Source organism: Lycium ferocissimum, chromosome 3 (assembly GCF_029784015.1).
Source record: "Lycium ferocissimum isolate CSIRO_LF1 chromosome 3, AGI_CSIRO_Lferr_CH_V1, whole genome shotgun sequence".
Lineage (NCBI taxonomy): Eukaryota > Viridiplantae > Streptophyta > Magnoliopsida > Solanales > Solanaceae > Lycium > Lycium ferocissimum.
In genome coordinates, this window is record NC_081344.1 from 61,240,357 (window position 1) to 61,259,389 (window position 19,033).

General features: G+C 36.0%; 1 protein-coding gene across 3 annotated transcripts; it reads left to right on the forward strand.

Annotated features, from left to right (window-relative positions):
* The first annotated feature begins 420 nt into the window (after positions 1-420).
* Positions 421-7,570, forward strand: LOC132050334 (protein CNGC15b-like). Of its 3 annotated transcripts, none has more exons than XM_059441552.1 (10): positions 421-576; positions 1,127-1,230; positions 1,430-1,516; positions 2,238-2,763; positions 3,196-3,408; positions 4,107-4,399; positions 4,604-4,715; positions 5,716-5,952; positions 6,492-6,696; positions 6,881-7,570. In XM_059441552.1, exons 3-10 carry the CDS (start codon positions 1,488-1,490, stop codon positions 7,366-7,368), a joined length of 2,103 nt encoding a protein of 700 aa, XP_059297535.1. In that variant the 5' UTR covers positions 421-576; positions 1,127-1,230; positions 1,430-1,487; the 3' UTR covers positions 7,369-7,570. The 3 variants fall into 3 exon arrangements, with proteins under 3 accessions (XP_059297535.1, XP_059297537.1, XP_059297536.1); XM_059441554.1 differs by having other exon boundaries at positions 3,334-3,408; XM_059441553.1 differs by lacking the exon at positions 1,127-1,230 and having other exon boundaries at positions 558-576.
* The last annotated feature ends 11,463 nt before the right edge of the window (positions 7,571-19,033 follow it).

The following is a 19,033-nucleotide window of genomic DNA, read 5'->3' on the forward strand; positions in this document are numbered from 1 at the left end:
AATTGACTAGTTTTTTTCAAGTCTACCCCTATACAAAAAGTGACAAGTTTATGTATTCAAGACAAAAGACACATAGTAACTTGGTATTGTTGGATTCCCAATATCAAAAGGACTACTCATGCATGCTCTAATCAAAACGAAAAAATAATTTATTTTTATTCTATAAAGGTAGTTTAGTAAATTTCACATTGCATTATTGATTTCTTAATATGTGTGTTTTTTATTTAGGTGATACCTAATATGGGACGGAGTGAGTAAATTGTATCAATATTATGAATTATTTTATATGGTGTGTGTTTTAACATATAAATCCAAATACTCAAATAACTCAAAAGATCTCTTCTTTTCTTTCAAAAAAAAAAAAAAGTAAAGGAGGAACCACGTGTCTATCAGGCCACAGCTGACATTGTCCAAGTTAGTCAAACTCCTTGGATCTTTACAAAATTTAACAAAAGGATAAAACAAGAAACAACAGATGAAATTAACCAATGTTTTTTCATGACAATCTGTTTTTTGTTTTTTTTGTTTTTTTGTTTCCCAAACATACTGGCGAGCTTATCTCTCACAGTTGCAGAGGTAGCTTTTTCTTTTCCAATTAAGTTTTGGTGTAAATGATTTCTATCATTATATTCACCTGTCTAATGTTATATTTATGTGCCATTTGGCGGCAAGGGAGGAGCTAGAGTATTTCGTAGCTTGGCAAAATTTTTATATTTGTGTTAAAAACCTATGTAGGATTTATATATAATATATTCAGAACTTAGTAAGCTGTATATCTAGAATTTAGAACTCATACACTCAAAATTCTAAAGTTGCCTATGTCTGAGAGGGTTTAATTGAGTTACTTCATCATTCTTCGGGAAGTTATACCGTGCAAATTGGGTAAATCTATATAAGTTATCGAATTCTCTTGACACAAGGGAAGCTTCTAAATAGCGGCAAATTTAGTTTGATTTTTCATCTTGTCCTGTTCTATTTATATCAACTTAAATTTTATATTGCAGGATTGTCATTGTGTCACTGATATCTCCTGTGTTCTTGTTGCATCTTTCTATTAACTTGTACGCTCTAAAAGTTGAGTTCATTTATATTTGTTCATTCATTTTTTTCTTCTTGAATTTGATAGGTTTAAGGCTGATTCCTGGTGATGCATGGTTCTAAGTCAACTGAATTTTGAAATCCAAGATTACTTTTAAAGAATCAGTCACATGTTTGACCTGAAATTTTGGTGTAAGAGATATATTGTGGAGTCTTTATTACTTTATATCTGCAATTTGTATAGTATTACTTTTTCTTCACATGATTTCTGGTGAAGGAAAACCAGCTAGTTTTCTTTTCTTTCACTTGGTGGCTTACAATTCATTACAAGTCATTTTCAGGTGATTATTTCGTGATAGTCACAGGCTTATCTTTTCCTCTGTTTCTACAGATGATATATCACCCGTAACTGAAGCCTACATGAGATTGTTTTTTTTAGAGTCAGTGTTATGGCTTATGGTAAATCAAGATCTGTAAGGTTCGTCTCCTTTTGAGTTCTTTCAATATTTTACTTACAATGAAACTTAATACTATTTGTCTTTTCATTTGTAGCTTTTATGTCCATCTTCTATAAGCAAATTGATTAGAGAGATTAGTCCTATCAGAGATTTATATGAGAGTAGAAAATACAGAGAACTACTCCCTCCGTCCCAATGTGTCACTTTTCGCTTTCTCGAGAGTCAATTTTACTTAAAATGAAACTAAATACTTCACTATTCATCTTTTCATTTCTAGCTCCTATGTTCATTTGTATCAGTAAGATTGTTCAGAGAGATTAGTTCTGTTAGAGATTTGAGAGCTATTCCCTTAGTTTCAATTTATATGGCACTTTTCGCTTCTCAGGGAATAGCTCTTAAACTATATGTATTATAAGTTGCAACTTTTCTCATGTCTATATGATGAAAAAATAAATATTTTAAAATGCTGGACAAAATTCACATAGTTTTGAGTCTAAGAAGCAAAAAGTGAACATAAATTTGACTTGAGGGAGTACTAATACTTTTTTTTTGAATTTTCTATTTTATTTTATTTAGTATGAAAATGAAATGTGCTTCGACATAGATAATGACGATTCATATAGTGGGGCCGAACTTGCATCAGAAACGTAGCTGTTGCTATTGTTGTAAATTGATCAAACGGTTTATGACATTGACGTAAGTTATTTTACTGAATTTCCTTTTTCACATAACGAATATCAGATTCCAAGATGATCTTGAAGCAACAAAGTATGCAACAACTAATGGAGATAATAATGTGATCAAGGTGAAGCATAAGCTTGATGGAATACGACAATCAGAGCCAGCCAGCAGAAAATCCCTGAAAGCGAAAGTACTATCACGAGTATTTTCAGAAGACTATGAAAGAGCAAACAGAAAGATTCTGGATCCTCGAGGACCTATAATTCATAGATGGAACAAGATTTTCTTAGTTTCTTGTTTAATTTCATTGTTCGTCGACCCTCTATTGTTTTACTTGCCGGTGGTTCAGGACGATATCTGCATAGATATAGGAGTTAATCTGGAAATTGCTCTCACATTTATTAGATCAATAGCTGATATCTTTTACATGATTCAGATTTTTGTTCGATTTAGAACTGCGTATGTTGCTCCATCTTCTCGTGTATTTGGCAGAGGAGAGCTTGTTTTAGATACTTCAAAGATAGCAAAAAGATACTTCAGAAAAGAATTTTTGATTGATGTCATTGCAGCCCTGCCTTTACCACAGGTTAGTCACTACAAACTTTGTAAGGAATATTACAGTCGAATGCCTTTCGGTAATCTAATTTACAAAATAGCCAGCAAATGTATAGGTTTTGTATATTAAGTATACATATACATAAAATATACATATTATATACATATAATATAAATAATCAGCGTATATATTTCTTATATTTTAGCTAGCGCCCATAATTAAGTTTGGCCGACAGTCCAAAAATGAAAAAAACCCTTTTTGTTATCCTTAAGCAAAATGAAATTGATCCCGTTTTGCTTAACTGAGTAAAAGTAGTTGATAAGCATTAAGTACGAAGAGCACATTTAAGTGGTGAATCTGATTTTATAAGTATGCATTTATGTGTTTGAGTAGAAGTGTTGAAAGTGATAATAAGTAGTGAACTTGTTGAAAGAGGATTATATTGCTTCTTTCATGTTTCAGGTATTAATTTGGGTCGTTATCCCTAATTTAAAGGGCTCAACAATGGCGAACACGAAGAATGTCCTCAGATTCATTATCATTTTTCAGTATCTCCCTAGACTTTATCTCATATTTCCATTGTCGTCGCAAATTGTCAAGGCTACTGGTGTTTTGGCTGAAACAGCATGGGCAGGAGCTGCTTACAACTTGATGCTTTACATGCTAGCAAGCCATGTAAGTGTTTGAGCTCTGTGTTTGGTAGATGCTTCATTTATGCTACATTAATGCTATACTGCACTAGATATTTATAGATACATATGCCTACTGCAGTACACAAATGAGAACATCATGGTTTATCTTTGTCACGGTCCAAGCCCGTGACACATATCTTCTGTTTTGTGTCTAACAGACCTCACAAATTTGTTCCTTGGGGTATGCCATATCGAGCCGAAAAGTACGCATACCATGTGAACTTTTACTTTGTTTTATATAGTACTTAACTTTCCTCTCCCATTTCGATGCGAGATATTACTAAGGTGTTATATGCACCTATCTTTGGAAGCTCCCCCACCTACATGTCTGCTAGACATTCTCCTTGACCCGCCCTCATCAGCCTGACTTGCATCATACTCTACAAAAATACTGAAATTAACTACGAACTTCATCGCTAATCTATGGCTAATTGGTTGTTGCTAACAAAATTGTTTGATAACCCATTGCTAAATAGGATTAGCGACAGATTTTGTTGTTTAGCTACAGAATTTGCTGTTTAGCTATAGAATTTGTCCGTCGCCAATTCCTATTTTTTTAAGTAGTGATAGTTGTCATAATCTTTTATGTCTTATGAAAATTGGTTTGGTTATGAAACTGAAATCCTCCCTTATAGAAGGAAATAATCATATAAGCAGCACTTTTCCTTTCTGCAAATATAGGTATTGGGAGCTTGTTGGTATCTTCTATCAATTGAGAGGCAAGAAGCTTGTTGGAGATACGCGTGCAGTCTTGAGAAGCCGTTTTGTGATTATGAATATTTTGACTGCCAGAGAGTAAATGATCCACAAAGGAAGTCCTGGTTCAATTCCAGCAACATAACAAGACTATGTAACCCTAATAAAAGTGACTACCCGTTTGGTATTTATGATGACGCGGTGACAGTTAGCGTAACATCTGCTTTGTTTTTCAATAAGTACTTCTACTGCCTCTGGTGGGGCTTGAAGAACCTAAGGTATGTTAACCAACTTGATGAGTAAGTTTCATATATTCAGTACTTAACAATTGTCTTAGGTGTAAAGCATATATATCTTGTGCTTTAGGAGGAGATTTCTTTTCTGAGCAAAGATTGGAAATTTTCCTCATTCATCCAAGAAATCAGCATTGTTGATTTTCAACGTGCGATCTCAACTTCAGTTTTGTTTTGATTGATATGCAGTGCTCTAGGACAAGATCTTTCTACAAGCACTCATGTTGGAGAAATAAGTTTTGCCATCATAGTTGCAACTCTCGGCCTAGTTCTTTTTGCATTGCTCATCGGCAATATGCAAGTAAGTCAGCTCACTAACATTTACTCCGTTTCTGTATTATAGGCTATTTCGCCACCACTTATACATGCAATTGATTTTACGAAAGAAGTCCAACTATGCCCTTAAAGTATTCGAAATTTGAGCAGATATGCCCTTTGTTAATAGTTTAGCTCACATATTCCCTTGCCGTTCAATAGTTGGTCCAAATATGTTGGAGCCAGTGGGGAATTTATGGACTAAATATTGAGGGTATTATTGGTGACGTGGACTCAATAATACCCAATATTGAGGGACTCACTTTTTTGTCCACGTCGATTAATACCCTCGATAATACACAAAAAAATATCCGGGGGTATAGGACTCCGCAAAGTTGGAATAGCAATCGGAAAATATATCTGAATATTAATGGGGAATTTAATCAAATGTTACGTGAACCATGGTTTCGATTAAACTCGATATATTATGGTATAATTCGGAAAATATGTCTAATATTTCCTCAAGGTAAAACCTCGGAGTGGAGCAATGGCTAGGGGCTGTGTTTATTTCCTCAAGGTCTCAGGATCGAACCTGAGCTCCTGCATGTTTTTTATGCTTTTATTTTCTAAAGCACCCTTTTCACTTTCCTTTTTATAAATATTATTCTAATCATTTTTCTTCTATAATTCTAATTACCCAAAAGTAAAAAACGTTTTTTTTTTTTTTTTTTATATTACATCTAAGGAATTTTTTTCCTTTATTTCTAATTAACCATGTCCCAAAAGGCAAAAGAAATCAAAAAATCTCATAGGCGCTAAGCTGCAACGAACCAAAGACAAAAGAAATTTTAAAAAAGCATAGCTAATGGTGAATCCATCCTCTTAAAATCCTGGATTCGCCTGTGGTTGGAGCCCCCAATTAACCTAATTAGCTGATTAATAAGCGAGAAAGGGCCAAATATGCCCTTAAATTGTGCAGATATGCCCTTCGTTAATAAGGTACAATATCTTGTCAGTACAATGCACTAATTCACTTTGACTAGCAGACGTACCTCCAGTCGACAACAATTAGATTAGAGGAGTGGAGAATTAGGAGAATGGATTCAGAACGATGGATGCACCACAGGCAGTTACCTCAAGAATTAAGGCAGTCGGTAAGGAAATATGATCAATACAAATGGGTTGCTACAAGAGGAGTTGATGAGGAAGCTCTTCTCAAAGGACTTCCTCTAGATCTTCGCAGAGATATCAAGCGCCACCTCTGCTATGATTTAGTTAGAAGAGTAAGTTTTACAAGTCTTTACTCTTCTTTTTCTTATTAGTCCGTCTGTCCCAATTTATATGATATTTTTTCCTTTTTAGTCAGTTTAAAAAAGGATGACACATTTCTTTTTTAGTAATTATTTATGTTTTAAATACCCATTTTATCCTAAATGAGATGATTTATAGCTACACAAATATCTACGACTTATTTTAAACCACAAGTTTCAAAAGTATTCCTTTATCTCTTAACTTTATGCCCAGTCAAATATCTTCACATAAATTGGGTCTGTGGGAGTGGATCAGATCCCTATGTTATTTCATTAAAAGGCAGAAGAGGACTCTGGAAACCGCAATTTCTTCTAGTTCTCATTGATTACCAACTCGTTGGGCATCTTGGATGAGACTTTTCATTGGATCCAATAGAAGTATAAAATTTTCTATTTTTTTGTATGAAACTGTTAGTACAATTCGTTCACATATGCTAGAAGTTCCACGGGATGGATAAAGATTATATGTAAATGATTGTATACTTTTATATCTATCTTTAAAAATTTGGTAGGTACCAGTGTTTGATCAAATGGATGAAAGAATGATAGATGCGATATGCGAGAGGCTAAAACCTGCATTATGCACTCAAGGAACTTGTGTTGTCCGCGAGGGTGATCCTGTCAATGAAATGCTCTTCATAATTCGAGGGAATCTTGATTCTTACACAACGAATGGTGGCCGTACTGGTTTCTTCAATTCTTGCCGTATTGGTCCAGGTCAGTGGCGGAGTCACAGTGCGAACTACGGGCTGCGCAAGACCCAGTAACTTTAGCTTAAAGCCGATATATCTGTTTAAAAATTCATTTAATGCATATAAATAATCTATTCAGAACCCAGTACTCAAAAAGAATTGTAATCTAGAACCCATAAACTAAAAGTTCTGGCTCGCCTCTGGTCCAGGTGATTTCTGTGGTGAGGAACTGCTGACATGGGCCCTCGATCCACGTCCAAGTGTGATTCTACCATCCTCCACTCGAACAGTGAAAGCAGTTTCTGAAGTAGAGTCGTTCGCACTTGTAGCAGAGGACTTGAAGTTCGTGGCAAAACAGTTTCGGAGGCTGCATAGCAAACAACTGAGGCACAAATTCAGGTTCTACTCACACCAGTGGCGTACTTGGGCTGCACGCTTCATTCAAGTTGCATACCGAATATATAGAAAACGAAAGGGTGCAGCTGAACTTAAGGCTCTAGAGAACTTTGTGAATGAAACAGAGTCGTTTAGCGGGCAGTTGGACACGAATGCCGCACCATCACCTGGATCAGGCTTTGCAGCAAGATGGGCAGCAAATAGAAGGGGTCTTCACAAGCACACTGATTCAGATTCCACTGCAGTTAATGCATTACAAAAGCCAGAAGAACCTGATTTCTCTGTTGATGATGATGAGTAACTTTGAAAAGTGATACTGCTGTAAGATAAGGTGGATATTTACATTGGTTTGCATATTCTTTTACTAAAATTTTGATATATAGGAACTCTTACTGCAGCTGTTTTACTATTAACATTTATATTGTAAAGCTCAAGGAAAAGAACTATGGCCTGAAACTTAGAAGCCTACAGTTTACACATAAAGAGATTTCAATTTGTTTAAATAGGAGTCATCAAATCAATTTTCTAAGCATGTTTTCTTTATACATAGCATTTGCAAAGCATTCTAAATATGGAGCACAAGATGTGTAGTATTTAACGGAAAATACTAGTTTAGGAGACTTAAGGTTTCTCCTTAGCGGAAGTGGATCTACAACAACCACGACTTATGTCACCGGTCGTTGGGAATCCTCACAATGCGGAGATATCATCTATAAGATGCAAAACATTTTGTCTTTTGGATAGCTAACCTGAGCTGTCATATTAATATGGAAAAACCTAATTTTTCAACCCATAATGGTGTATTAATACCTTATAGGTAGGATTTAGAAGGAGGACAAGCTAATGCACTAACGGGCTAATTAGCACACTTATAGGTGGATCAGACCCAATAGCTATTTCCAACAGGACGTTTAACCCTTGAAGGACTCATTCAATCACAAACTACACTTGGTAAGGTAGTCTTCTAACTAAATGGAAGCCATCCAAATATGTAATAAAGAATGTGTTCTCTATCTATTCCTTTGAGTACGACAGAAAGTAAATAACACAAGATATTTATGTAGAAAGCTCATTGCTCAAGGGATTAAAAATCGCGACCCACTGCAGTGTAAACGAGCAACTTCAGATTACAACCTATAGCAACCTAGTAATTAAACTCTTAATCCTTCTCTCTTATAATAACTCTATTGCAAGACCTTTACAATAACTCTATTGCAAAGAACACACCTTTACTAACTCTAGCCAAGTGAACAAACTCAGAATGGTTGAAAATCTGTCCTACTATTATACTTCTTAAAAGCCGTGAAGGAATACAAGATAAAGAACAAATGACGAAGACTCAACAAACCGAAGGACTTAAGACATCTTCTGTGATTAGGAACTGGTCCTTCTATTTGTTGTAGCTTTGTTCTTGAGAGCACTTTGAGATGCGGTGGCTGGCACTTGAGAAGAGATTGATTTTCTGATTTGTAAGTATTTGGTTTTCACTTGTAACATATTGTTTATATAGGTGGAGTAACTATTGATATGAAAGAGACGTTTCATTGTCCACCAACAAACTACGGTACGCGTGTGCGTTGTACGGCTAAGTACGATGCCCAGTTTTACAGTATCAGAGAGTTGTGTCACGCTCCGAGCCATGGCCTGGGCGTAACATGACACTCGATGCCTTGCTGCATGTGACCGAGCGAAACACATGGCTTGCTGAATCAAAATGGGGCATGTACTAATGCAGAATAATCTTTAAAACATGAATAGTCTGAATAACATGAGTCATCATAATACTAATGAAACTATTGTTTAAACATAATGCGAAAATAGTCTGAAAATATAATAAGTATTGAGCCAATACTGGCTATACGACTCTGAACCTCTGACATGACATAACCAAACTAATCTAGTCTATGAAACCTCTGGCATGAGTCTGACTACTAAATATGGCCCCGACATACCTTAACTGCATAAGTGACATGAAGTAAATAAGGATAAAACCCCGAATGAGATGGGGCTCACCAATAGATAATACATGCAAGGTCCTAACGAGCTGATCCGTCGTCCTGTAAATCTACATCGTGAAATGCAGGCCGTCGGGCAAATAAAAGGGGACGTCATTACATTCGAATTGTACTGATATGTAAAGCACTGAATGAAATAAGCATGGCACATGAAATAACAGAACTGAAACTGAAACTGTTCTGTAAGCTGAATGTGAACATGAATATCATCTGACATGAATATGTATAACATGAATAAAATATTTTAAGTCTATAAAGATATTTGTGGGAGAGCATTAGTATAACCGACATGTAACCACCACGCGAGCACGTGGCGTCTGATCTCTGCCCGATAAGTTAAGCCATCTCGTACCTTGCCGGGGTACAAGACATGAACATGATATGAATGGATCTAATAACCCGCAATGGGTAAAAATGAAGGAATCGTCCTAACTGGGCGGAGCGATTCTTATCCTACGCTGTCATACATAGTTTCAGGCTGTCTGAGCCTTCTCGGTAATTTGTACGACTCCGAAAACATGAACATGGATATTATTGGCTTAGTAGCCCATGAATTATATAAACATGATTGTAAACATTATTCGTGATTGTATATAACATGAAGATAGATAAATAATATAACTTGTATGAAAACATGGAAGCACGTAGAAGTTCATGAAAATAAACATAAAAGTTCATATGTTGCATTTAAGAACCCATGGAATGCAAAATATGGGTTTTTATGGATTACAGACAGATTCTCAATAACAAAATTGGAATATCAAGAACACAAAAATGAAGTAATAATATAACATTGTATATCATGGTACATGCACTTAGGGTTATCATGAACATGGCTGGAAACCCTAGTTTTAGTGAAATTTCGTATAATCATGGAAGAACGTGGCATGGGGAAGAACAATAATATTCCCACACGTAGATAGAAACCCTACATACCTTAATCGATCCAAAAATTGTAAAAAGGTCTGAACTTGAAAAGAATCCCAAAAGCCTTTGTCTTGAATCCTTGTGATGGATTTTCTTGAAAACCCTAGGTTAGGAACAGTGAATTCCTATTTAGTAATCATGGACATATGTTAGAATTCACTTGAAAGACTTGGAATAGGCTTACCTTAGTGTATCTTGATGGTAGGAGGAGAAAAACTTCGTTCTAGGGCTTGAGAATATTAAAAGTGGGATTAAAAATTAAACCCACGTATTTATACTTGTTCTTTGAGTCGGGAAAAGTACGGGCACCATGTACGGCCCGTATAAAATTGTACGTCCCGTACCTAGTGGATGTATCTCATATGTAAATTCCAGAACCTAAGATTTCTCGTTTGTGAGGTACGGCTTGAGAAGTGTGACCCGTACATAATTGTAATGTCCGTATAAATTATACGTGAAAAAGTATGGCCCGTACTTAAAAGTACAGCCCATATAATCTTTCCCGTACCTCAAATGTCAAATTCCAGTGACTTCAACTTTTTCCATATGAGGTACATCTTAAAAGTGCGGCCCGTACAATTTGACGTAGGGCGTACTTTTACTTTCTGAGGCAAATCTTCTAATCCCAACACTTCGTGTTGGTTTGTAAGTCTTGAATCATGAACATAGCTTAGTTAAAAGGTACGAGGTATTACAAGTTAACCCTGCAACGGCTAGTAGAACCTGATCCCATCTGGTTCGTCAAATAAGTTTGTTAAATCATCAAAACACAAAATAGCATAACTTATCAATTTCTCCCTTTTTTATGACGACAACCCCATAATCGATATTCCCCCTGAGAACCAGATCCCCACTTGTTCCCCCTGAGAATCAGATCTATCTTATAGCAACATCAACATATCAGCAACAACATATCAACATTCAGCATCTTTAATTAACCCCCCTGATTTACTTCCCCCTTTTGGCACCATTGAAAAGAGTAAAGATAGTAGCATGAGCAAACACAGTGATAGTAACATTAACTCATGACCACTGGTGCAACACTAACATGAGCAATAACAAAAACACATAAGGTAAATATCATTGCATAAAATAGAGAAAATGCCCAATTTAATTACAGCAAAAAACATAGCAGTTCCAAAAGTACAAATATATTAATCAAACAACCATTAGTACCACGGGAATTAAAAAGGATTCAAAAGGATTGTAAAAGCAGGGGATTGTAGGAGGAGGACATAGGAAGGAGGGAAATGAACGGCTAAGAGAATGGACCAGGTCAAGGGATCATTTTGAGAAGCTTATCGATCCTTTCATTGGCAGCTCGCTGGTCATGGACCAGTTGCCAGTCAATTCCTCTACCTTTGCCTTAAGTTTTTCCACTTCAGCTTTTAGTTGAGCATTCTCTTCTTTCAACGACCCAATGGCACTTGGTTCCTCTCCTCCCATTGCACACTTCTGAATCTCAGTCTTCAAGATTGCATTTTTAGCCTTTAGCTTGTTAATCTCCTCAGTTGCCCTTTCCTGGGCGTCAATCAAACTTGAGATTGTTGAGCTGCTGCCAACTCCTCCCTTTTTGAGCACACATTCACACTCTTCAAGAGTACTCTGCGTTGACACCTAATTTTTGACCTCCCATAATTTATTTTAATTACTCAGAGTCCTTGGATATCAAACAGAGTAAAATGTGTATTTTCCTAAGTCAGAATGATTTTATAAAGTTATTTAGATAATATTTTTCCATTTCATTTGGAAAAATAACTTCAATAATATTATAAATTATTTAGAAATAAATTTACATTTTTTATAATTAATACGGAGCATTTGTCAAATATTAATCAAAAGATAATTCAAAACAATTACTTATCTAATTGTTAAAATTGTCAGGAAAATCAATTATCAAGCATTCTACTCCGTTTAATTCAAGAAATCTAATTAATTAAATGAATTAATAATTTTACCCTTCAATTCTTAACTTTGCATTACCAATTTGCATTTGCAAATTTTGAATTAATTCATCTAAAAATTGTTTGCTATGTGGTTAATTGTGGCTGCAATTGAAATAATCAATTGTTAGTCAAATATCGCCATAATTGAAATAATCAATTTCATGGTTTAAAGTCAATTAAGGTAATAATTGCAATTTAAGTCTTTTACATACTGCGGCGTGTCTACTAGTTTGACTAATTGGTTAATTAGTTGTATTTGGCCATAATTGAGGGGGTTAAATTAATTGACTTTCTTAATTTATTAAAACAATGTTTAAGCCCTTTCTATACATATACACTTATATACACAGATATACATGTATATACAAGTATATAGTGTATATAGGTGTATATACAAAAGGACCTCTTTTTCTCTCTTTAATTGCGGCCAGGCCCAGTCCATCAAGGACCAGACCCGACCCAAAATGGAAGTTAAAGGGGATAAACCCCTTTTCCCATTTCATTTCTGAAAACCAAACAAACCCTTAAGAGAGAGGAGGGTTTCCTCTCCCAAACCCTAAGCGTCTCCCCATCTTTGTCTGCTCTCTCCTCATCACCTGGCCAAAAATGGCAATTGATCAGATGTGCATAGCTTGAAAATTGCAAGACTCCCACATCGTTTGAGAGCTAGGGTTTCAGAATTTGGGGGTTCTATATAAAGAACCCCATTCTCCACTATTTCGAACAACTTTGGGCATATTAATATACCACTATACTAAAAAAAGTCGAATTACCTAGGGTTTCTAATTATTGAGATCTTTAACTATTCGGTTAATTTTAAAATTTTCTAAGTTTAATTGTTCTTGCTTGTTTGTGGCTGAGTGTTGGGGTTGAGGAAGCAAAGGAGCTTTCAAGTTCGATCTCTTCGAAGGCTGCACAAACAAAGGGAAATCTTCTTGCCTCCCTTTTATTTTATTTTTAGCTTTTTTACTATTTAAATGTTAGTTATGTCTTTAGTTTAAATTAATTATGTGATTAGTATGTTTATCTTGCCTTAGTTGAATATGTGATTTAGTGGTGTGTTAGTTTATCATCATGTGTTTTAGTTAGATGCAGTTAGTCCAAGAATATTTTTAGTCCAATAGGTGACTAGTATGTATTAGTCTACTATCTCGCTTTAAATGTGTGATGTGTGTGTATGCAGTATATAATCCTATTGATTGGTTACTGTGTTAGATTTGATAATATAGACGGATTAAATGTAGTGAGGATACTGTAAATGACATAAGACCATATGTGTCAAGTGTCAAGCCTGTTTGGATCATGTTCTCTTGTTTTGTTGAGTTTAATCATGTTTTGAAGTATCTGATCTCTGTTTATGTTATTATTTGCTAGCTTAGGCCTTCTCTAGTTGAGATCTAGCATGTCCAGTGATTAGTTTGAATTGGCACTATGTTTGTTTTAACTTCGGTTCTGTGTACTAGTCAAGTGAAATTATGTTTAATCTCTTGTTATTATATGCCCAATGGAACAATCCCTATCATGTTAAAATGTAGTAACAGTAGCTGTAAAACCATATTTAGCTAGTATTTTCCCTGTTAACTCTATTTGTCTTGTTAAATGCATTACTACAAACTTTATTGTATGCCTATAATCAAAACTAGAATATGCATCTGCTGAATACCTATGGGTTGGGTTCAATGGTTGTTAAAGGGCTATGAGTCATCTTATGACTAGTATAGGGTCTGTGTGGCAAATGGTTTGACTTGGTTTGCTAAAATATACAATTTTCATGTCTAAATTTGAGTTTAAGCATGAGTTTGTTAACTAGTGATGTATATAGCAGTGTAGGATGTATGTGGTTAATGTGTGTTCAAGGTGTTGGTTTAAAAATGAAGGTTGAATCACCTTAACTAGGTCTTTTGACCTAAAATCCTGCTGCAAATGATCAATTACATGGTTTTTAAGTCACTTGTTTACAGGCTCTGGTATTATCTGTGGTTAGTGAAGTCTAAACCAATTGATAAGAATCATGTATGATTTAAACATGTGCTTTATGGTTGTTTAAATGAGATTTGGATGCCTATAATGACTAGTTGATGTCTCTTTGAGGTTCATATTAGGTTTGGTTATACTGCATGCCTATTTGATTTGAATCTGTAATTGCACATGATCTTTGTCTCATCTTCATCAGTGTTAAAGTGCATATCCATGTCTACATCATTAGTGTATATCCTAACATGATCTTTTAGGGTTCTGCATAACTTGAAATTGATACTGAGGAACTGTCATCATTAGCAATATGTTTATACGTCTTACTTGATGAAAATGGTATGTCAAATGTCCATACTCTGTTCAAATGTTAACATGTTTTGTTCTCTGATGCATGATGGTCATTTTAAAATGCTACATGAACTTGCTATAAGCATCTCTTCTAGAATGTGGGTATTAGTCCTAGGATGCCATACTGCACCCCTTCCCTTTCCCCTTTCCCCTTTATATGTTTTTTTTGTTTCTAAACATCTGGCACATACCATAATAAATAAGGATCCTTTGTGCACATTTGTTTAGTGTTTTGCTGAGTGTCGTGCCCTTCTTGTGGAATACTGTTTGACAATAGTATCATGAGCATGTTAAATAGATTGAAATAGACAGGTTGTTTATGTCTAGATAAGAGTCTAAAACTTGAATACGCAGGAGGTATTGTCATGACCCAATTTGACTAAGCCGTGCGGGCACTTACCTTTTCTACCTCGGTAAGCGAACCCTTAACCCAACGATCATAAAGACGTAAATAAATAAATCAAATAAGCAGAAGAGAATCAATCACGTAAGTCTGACGGTAATAATATAGAAAAAGTACGGAAATAAGGAAATACATCCAGGGTTTGGTCTAATTCATACAAGAGCCTTTATCTAGAATCTATAAGTCTGGAATTATCCATAATACATTAAAGTCTGAATATGTCTCAGAATGGCAATTAAGACATAAATAGGAAGAATCTTCAAGGCGGCGGACGTCCTCGTGCTCACCCTGTGGACTCTAACGAACAACTCACTGAATGGCTATCAGCCACGAGGAACAAAGGTCAATCCCACCTGGAATTGTGCATTCATAAAAGAATGCAACAAGTGTAGGTCAATACAAACAACAAGTAATGGTAGGTATCATAGGCCGACTAAGACTAGTTGACATATAAAAAGACAATAAGGTAAAAGAAAACAAGCAAACCATAGAGTACAAGTCATGCTCACAAGAAATAAACTCACAAAATCAATGCCTCGATGTATCATCTAGCCCCAAGTGAAACAGATATCCAAGTATACCGAAAGCCAAGTCTTATCAAGTAAAATCAGCACGTAGCCCATATCAATAAAGTCCAAGAATATGACCAATACAGTATCCAAATCATAAGCAACCACGAAGGATAATCAAGCAATGCAATATGATATATGAATGCAATGCAATGCCTATACTCTTGCACCCCGACAGCAGAATACCTCCATGCCTCGGCAGCACAATCCATGGGGGACCCGCGAAGTCCAAGCACCAATACTCCGCACACAACTCAGAGGACTTAATTATCAGTTAGTATTGCAATATCGGTGTTCCATATCAGCCCCTCCGCACACAGCTCAGAGGTGACTTACCATATTCCATAATCAGACCCTCCGCACACAGCTCAGAGGTGACTTACCATATTCCATCCCATTTCCATCAATATTGCCAGTCGCACAACATAAAAAGATGATATGGGATGATGCAAGTACAAACAATAAATAATATCAAGTTCAAGTGGTTCCAAACACAACGCACCAATATCGTCAACAAGTGATCCACACAGTAATCATAATGAATCTCCAATTTCCATAACAATAAGAGCCAACTATCCCGAAATGGCTATACAAACGGGCATACGATCAAGTACAATATCAATATCATGTAATTTTATCCTTCCGATTTACACCCAATCACTAACAATCCACCAATTTATACACCACGTACCAAACAAGGTCCTATGGAGTCTACCGGCCACTAGCCCGATCAAACAAGTCACAAGCAATACCAAACCCTAAGTCAACATCCAATCCGACTTCATACCCGAAGGTTTACATGAAATCTCCGATAATATCATCTAATTATATGCTTCGCTAGTCAAAGTCTCACCACAGGGGTAAACTGTAACCTACCTAGCAGGCCGAGCAGCAATCTCAAGTCAAACTTACGCCTTTCCTTTACGTTGAGCCTCAAGAGAATCAAAGTCTACCATATTCGAATGCGGAATTAGGAAACGAAGAGAAGCGTTTAATAAACTTAACTCTTTTTAGATCCCCAAATTCCAACCCATAAACTAGGGTTCATGACTAATAAAGTAAAAATAATGATCTAAGACTCTCATCATGGAATTAGTGTTCTAGATGTTCAATTCCCATCAATAATCAAATAATTTAGCTAACAATTACTCAAAATTCGGATTATATAGAAAACCCTCAAATTTGGGTATAAACCCTAGCCTTTAATTCACAATTTAAGCCTTAGAAATGGAAGATTCAAGTTACTATATTACCCATCAATTCCATGCTAACCCATGCTAGATTCATTAACAAAACAAGGTTTTATACTCACAACTTCATTAGATAAAGATAACCCAACACCCACTTAGTTCTCATAACTTTAGGAAAATCTAGCATGGGTTAATGATAACTAGGTGAGGTAATGAATCAAGATTAGGTAGAGAAGATAGATGAGTTTACCTCTAAGAGTTTGCCCCAAGAAACCTCCAGAAAAGCTCCCAAGTTGAACCACTTTCGGAATAATAAATGAATGAAAAGATTTGGGGTTTTATATCATTAAATACCCCACTGCTCGTTCACCGCGTTAAATACCCCACTGCTCGTTCACCGCGTTCGCGGTCACTCAGACCGCTTCAGCAGCAGCGCTTCAGCATACTAGGGTACCGCTTCGGTGGTCCTTAGGAAATGCCTAGACCGCTTCGACAGTCCACCTACCGCTTCAGCAGTGCTGGTACCACCGAGGCGGGCACCAGCAAGTACACTAGAAAATTCCCCAACTTTCATAGCCTCCACCCGAAATCCCGACTAACGCTCGAAAATATCTGGTCACATACCATATATGCTACCCCCTATAAAAATGCGCTACGAACACGCTCGTGGTCTCAGAATCTCCATCAGGGATCCCGTTGACCGAGTCAACCCCTGAAACCTCTAAACTAACTTTTCAACCCAAGGCCCAAAATGCACCCAAGTGTCTCGGGAACCAGACCAATCATACACTTAAGTTTTATATAACCATCCGGACCTCTCAGAATCGATGGATCTCTGATCAAGGTCCATTTACCCAAAAGTCAACTTTGGGTCATACTTTTTTCGCTTAAAGCAAAGTTTCTCTGAAAGTCACCCAAATCAACCCCGAACATCTCAAAAAGCGTGTCAACGGTCTCCTCGGGTCAAAAGTGAGCTAACAAGCTCGATAAAAGGGTCAAGGAGCGCTGAAAAGATTATAATGACCAAGCGGGTCATTACAGGTATACTTAGGTATATCTAAAATATACAGTTCTTGTATGCCTTTGGTATACAAGGGTTTGTATATTGAAGTACATTTGAAGTATATCACCTATATCCGACTTGTGAACTGCCTTGTTTTATTTTTTAGATATATCATGATATAAGAAGTCTTTTTTTGTGAAACTTACATAGTTGTTTGTTCGAGTACTAGCTGCGTGTACAGAAGGTATACCCCAAATACACTAAGTATACTTAAGAGCCCTGTATACCATTGGTATATATGAACTAGTATACCTAGTATATACAAGGTATATCCTCTGTTATAGTGGCCCATGAGTCTAAAGTATACATTTTGGTTGGGCCCTTTGCTTGCTTTGGTATATTGGGCCTTTGTGTGCTTGCCTTTACGATTTTCCTTCTCCGATGGGTATTTGGGCTTTCTGTTTTCCCTTTTTCTCTTAAGGTTTGGTCCTATTTTGGGGAAAGCCTCGCATTATATTGATCTATTTGATGGTTAAGTACATAATTATTTATGCATGTATAATTATGATCAGCTTTCTTATTTTAGTTTAGTATACAAATCTTGAACACCTCCTAATCCTTATCTTCTTTATGTCCCATGTGAATACACGCTGAGCCATTTGGGCTATCTTCTATGCATTTGAAATCTGTTGGGCCTGAGGCCCAACTTACATTCTTCTATCGAGTCCGATTGGAAAGGGAAGTAAATATTGATACTTTGAAGGCCCAACCATGGGTGAAAATGGTGAAGGCCCATCTATGGGTGAAAATAGCCAACTGGTGGGCTTAGGTAGGCCCACCAGCCTAACCTTTCCTTTTTATTTCATTCATATATGTGTATGTATTTGTAGAAAAAATACTTGTATAATATTGAAGACCTTGTGAATGTTAGAACTTAGGAAAACTTTAGTATTATTAGGAAGTTGCCCAAATGATTTTTAAACTTGGACTACTCTTAATTTATGCATGAAAATCGGTAATTAATGCTCTATAAGTTTTCTTTGAGTTTAAAATTGGTTTATGGTCAAGTCTAAGTAATTGCTGAAAAATTGGAACTAAGTAGCGTTTTCGGGCCTCTCTGCCCCTCGCAGAAATCTAGAAATGATAAAGGACAAGTTTTGGGCCTTAAGTCCACTTCAAAACGTTATAACCATTTCCTTTTGGGCTTCAATATGAATAGGACTAAATCAAAAAATGAACTTAAGGACTTTTTTTTTTATGAAGAAGGGTGTTTCTTTAGAACTTGAACCAAAATTTTGAGAAAAGGCCGAGGAGTTAAAAATCCAAAATTTTCAGAATCAGAAATGGATTTATGTTGCCTAAACTTAAATAATTTTCAGAGAAGGAACTAGTATTTTTGGGGCCCAAATCCCAACTTAAAGGGATAAAAACAAGAGGACGTATACTTGGACTAATTTCGAGATAAGATGGGTTTGGCATTGGAATATGTTTTGCATATATGAGCTTCAATGGGATTAAAATGGACTTAATGAAAGCTTTCAATTTCTTATTATATACTTAGATCAAAAATAGGAGATATACCTTTTTTTAT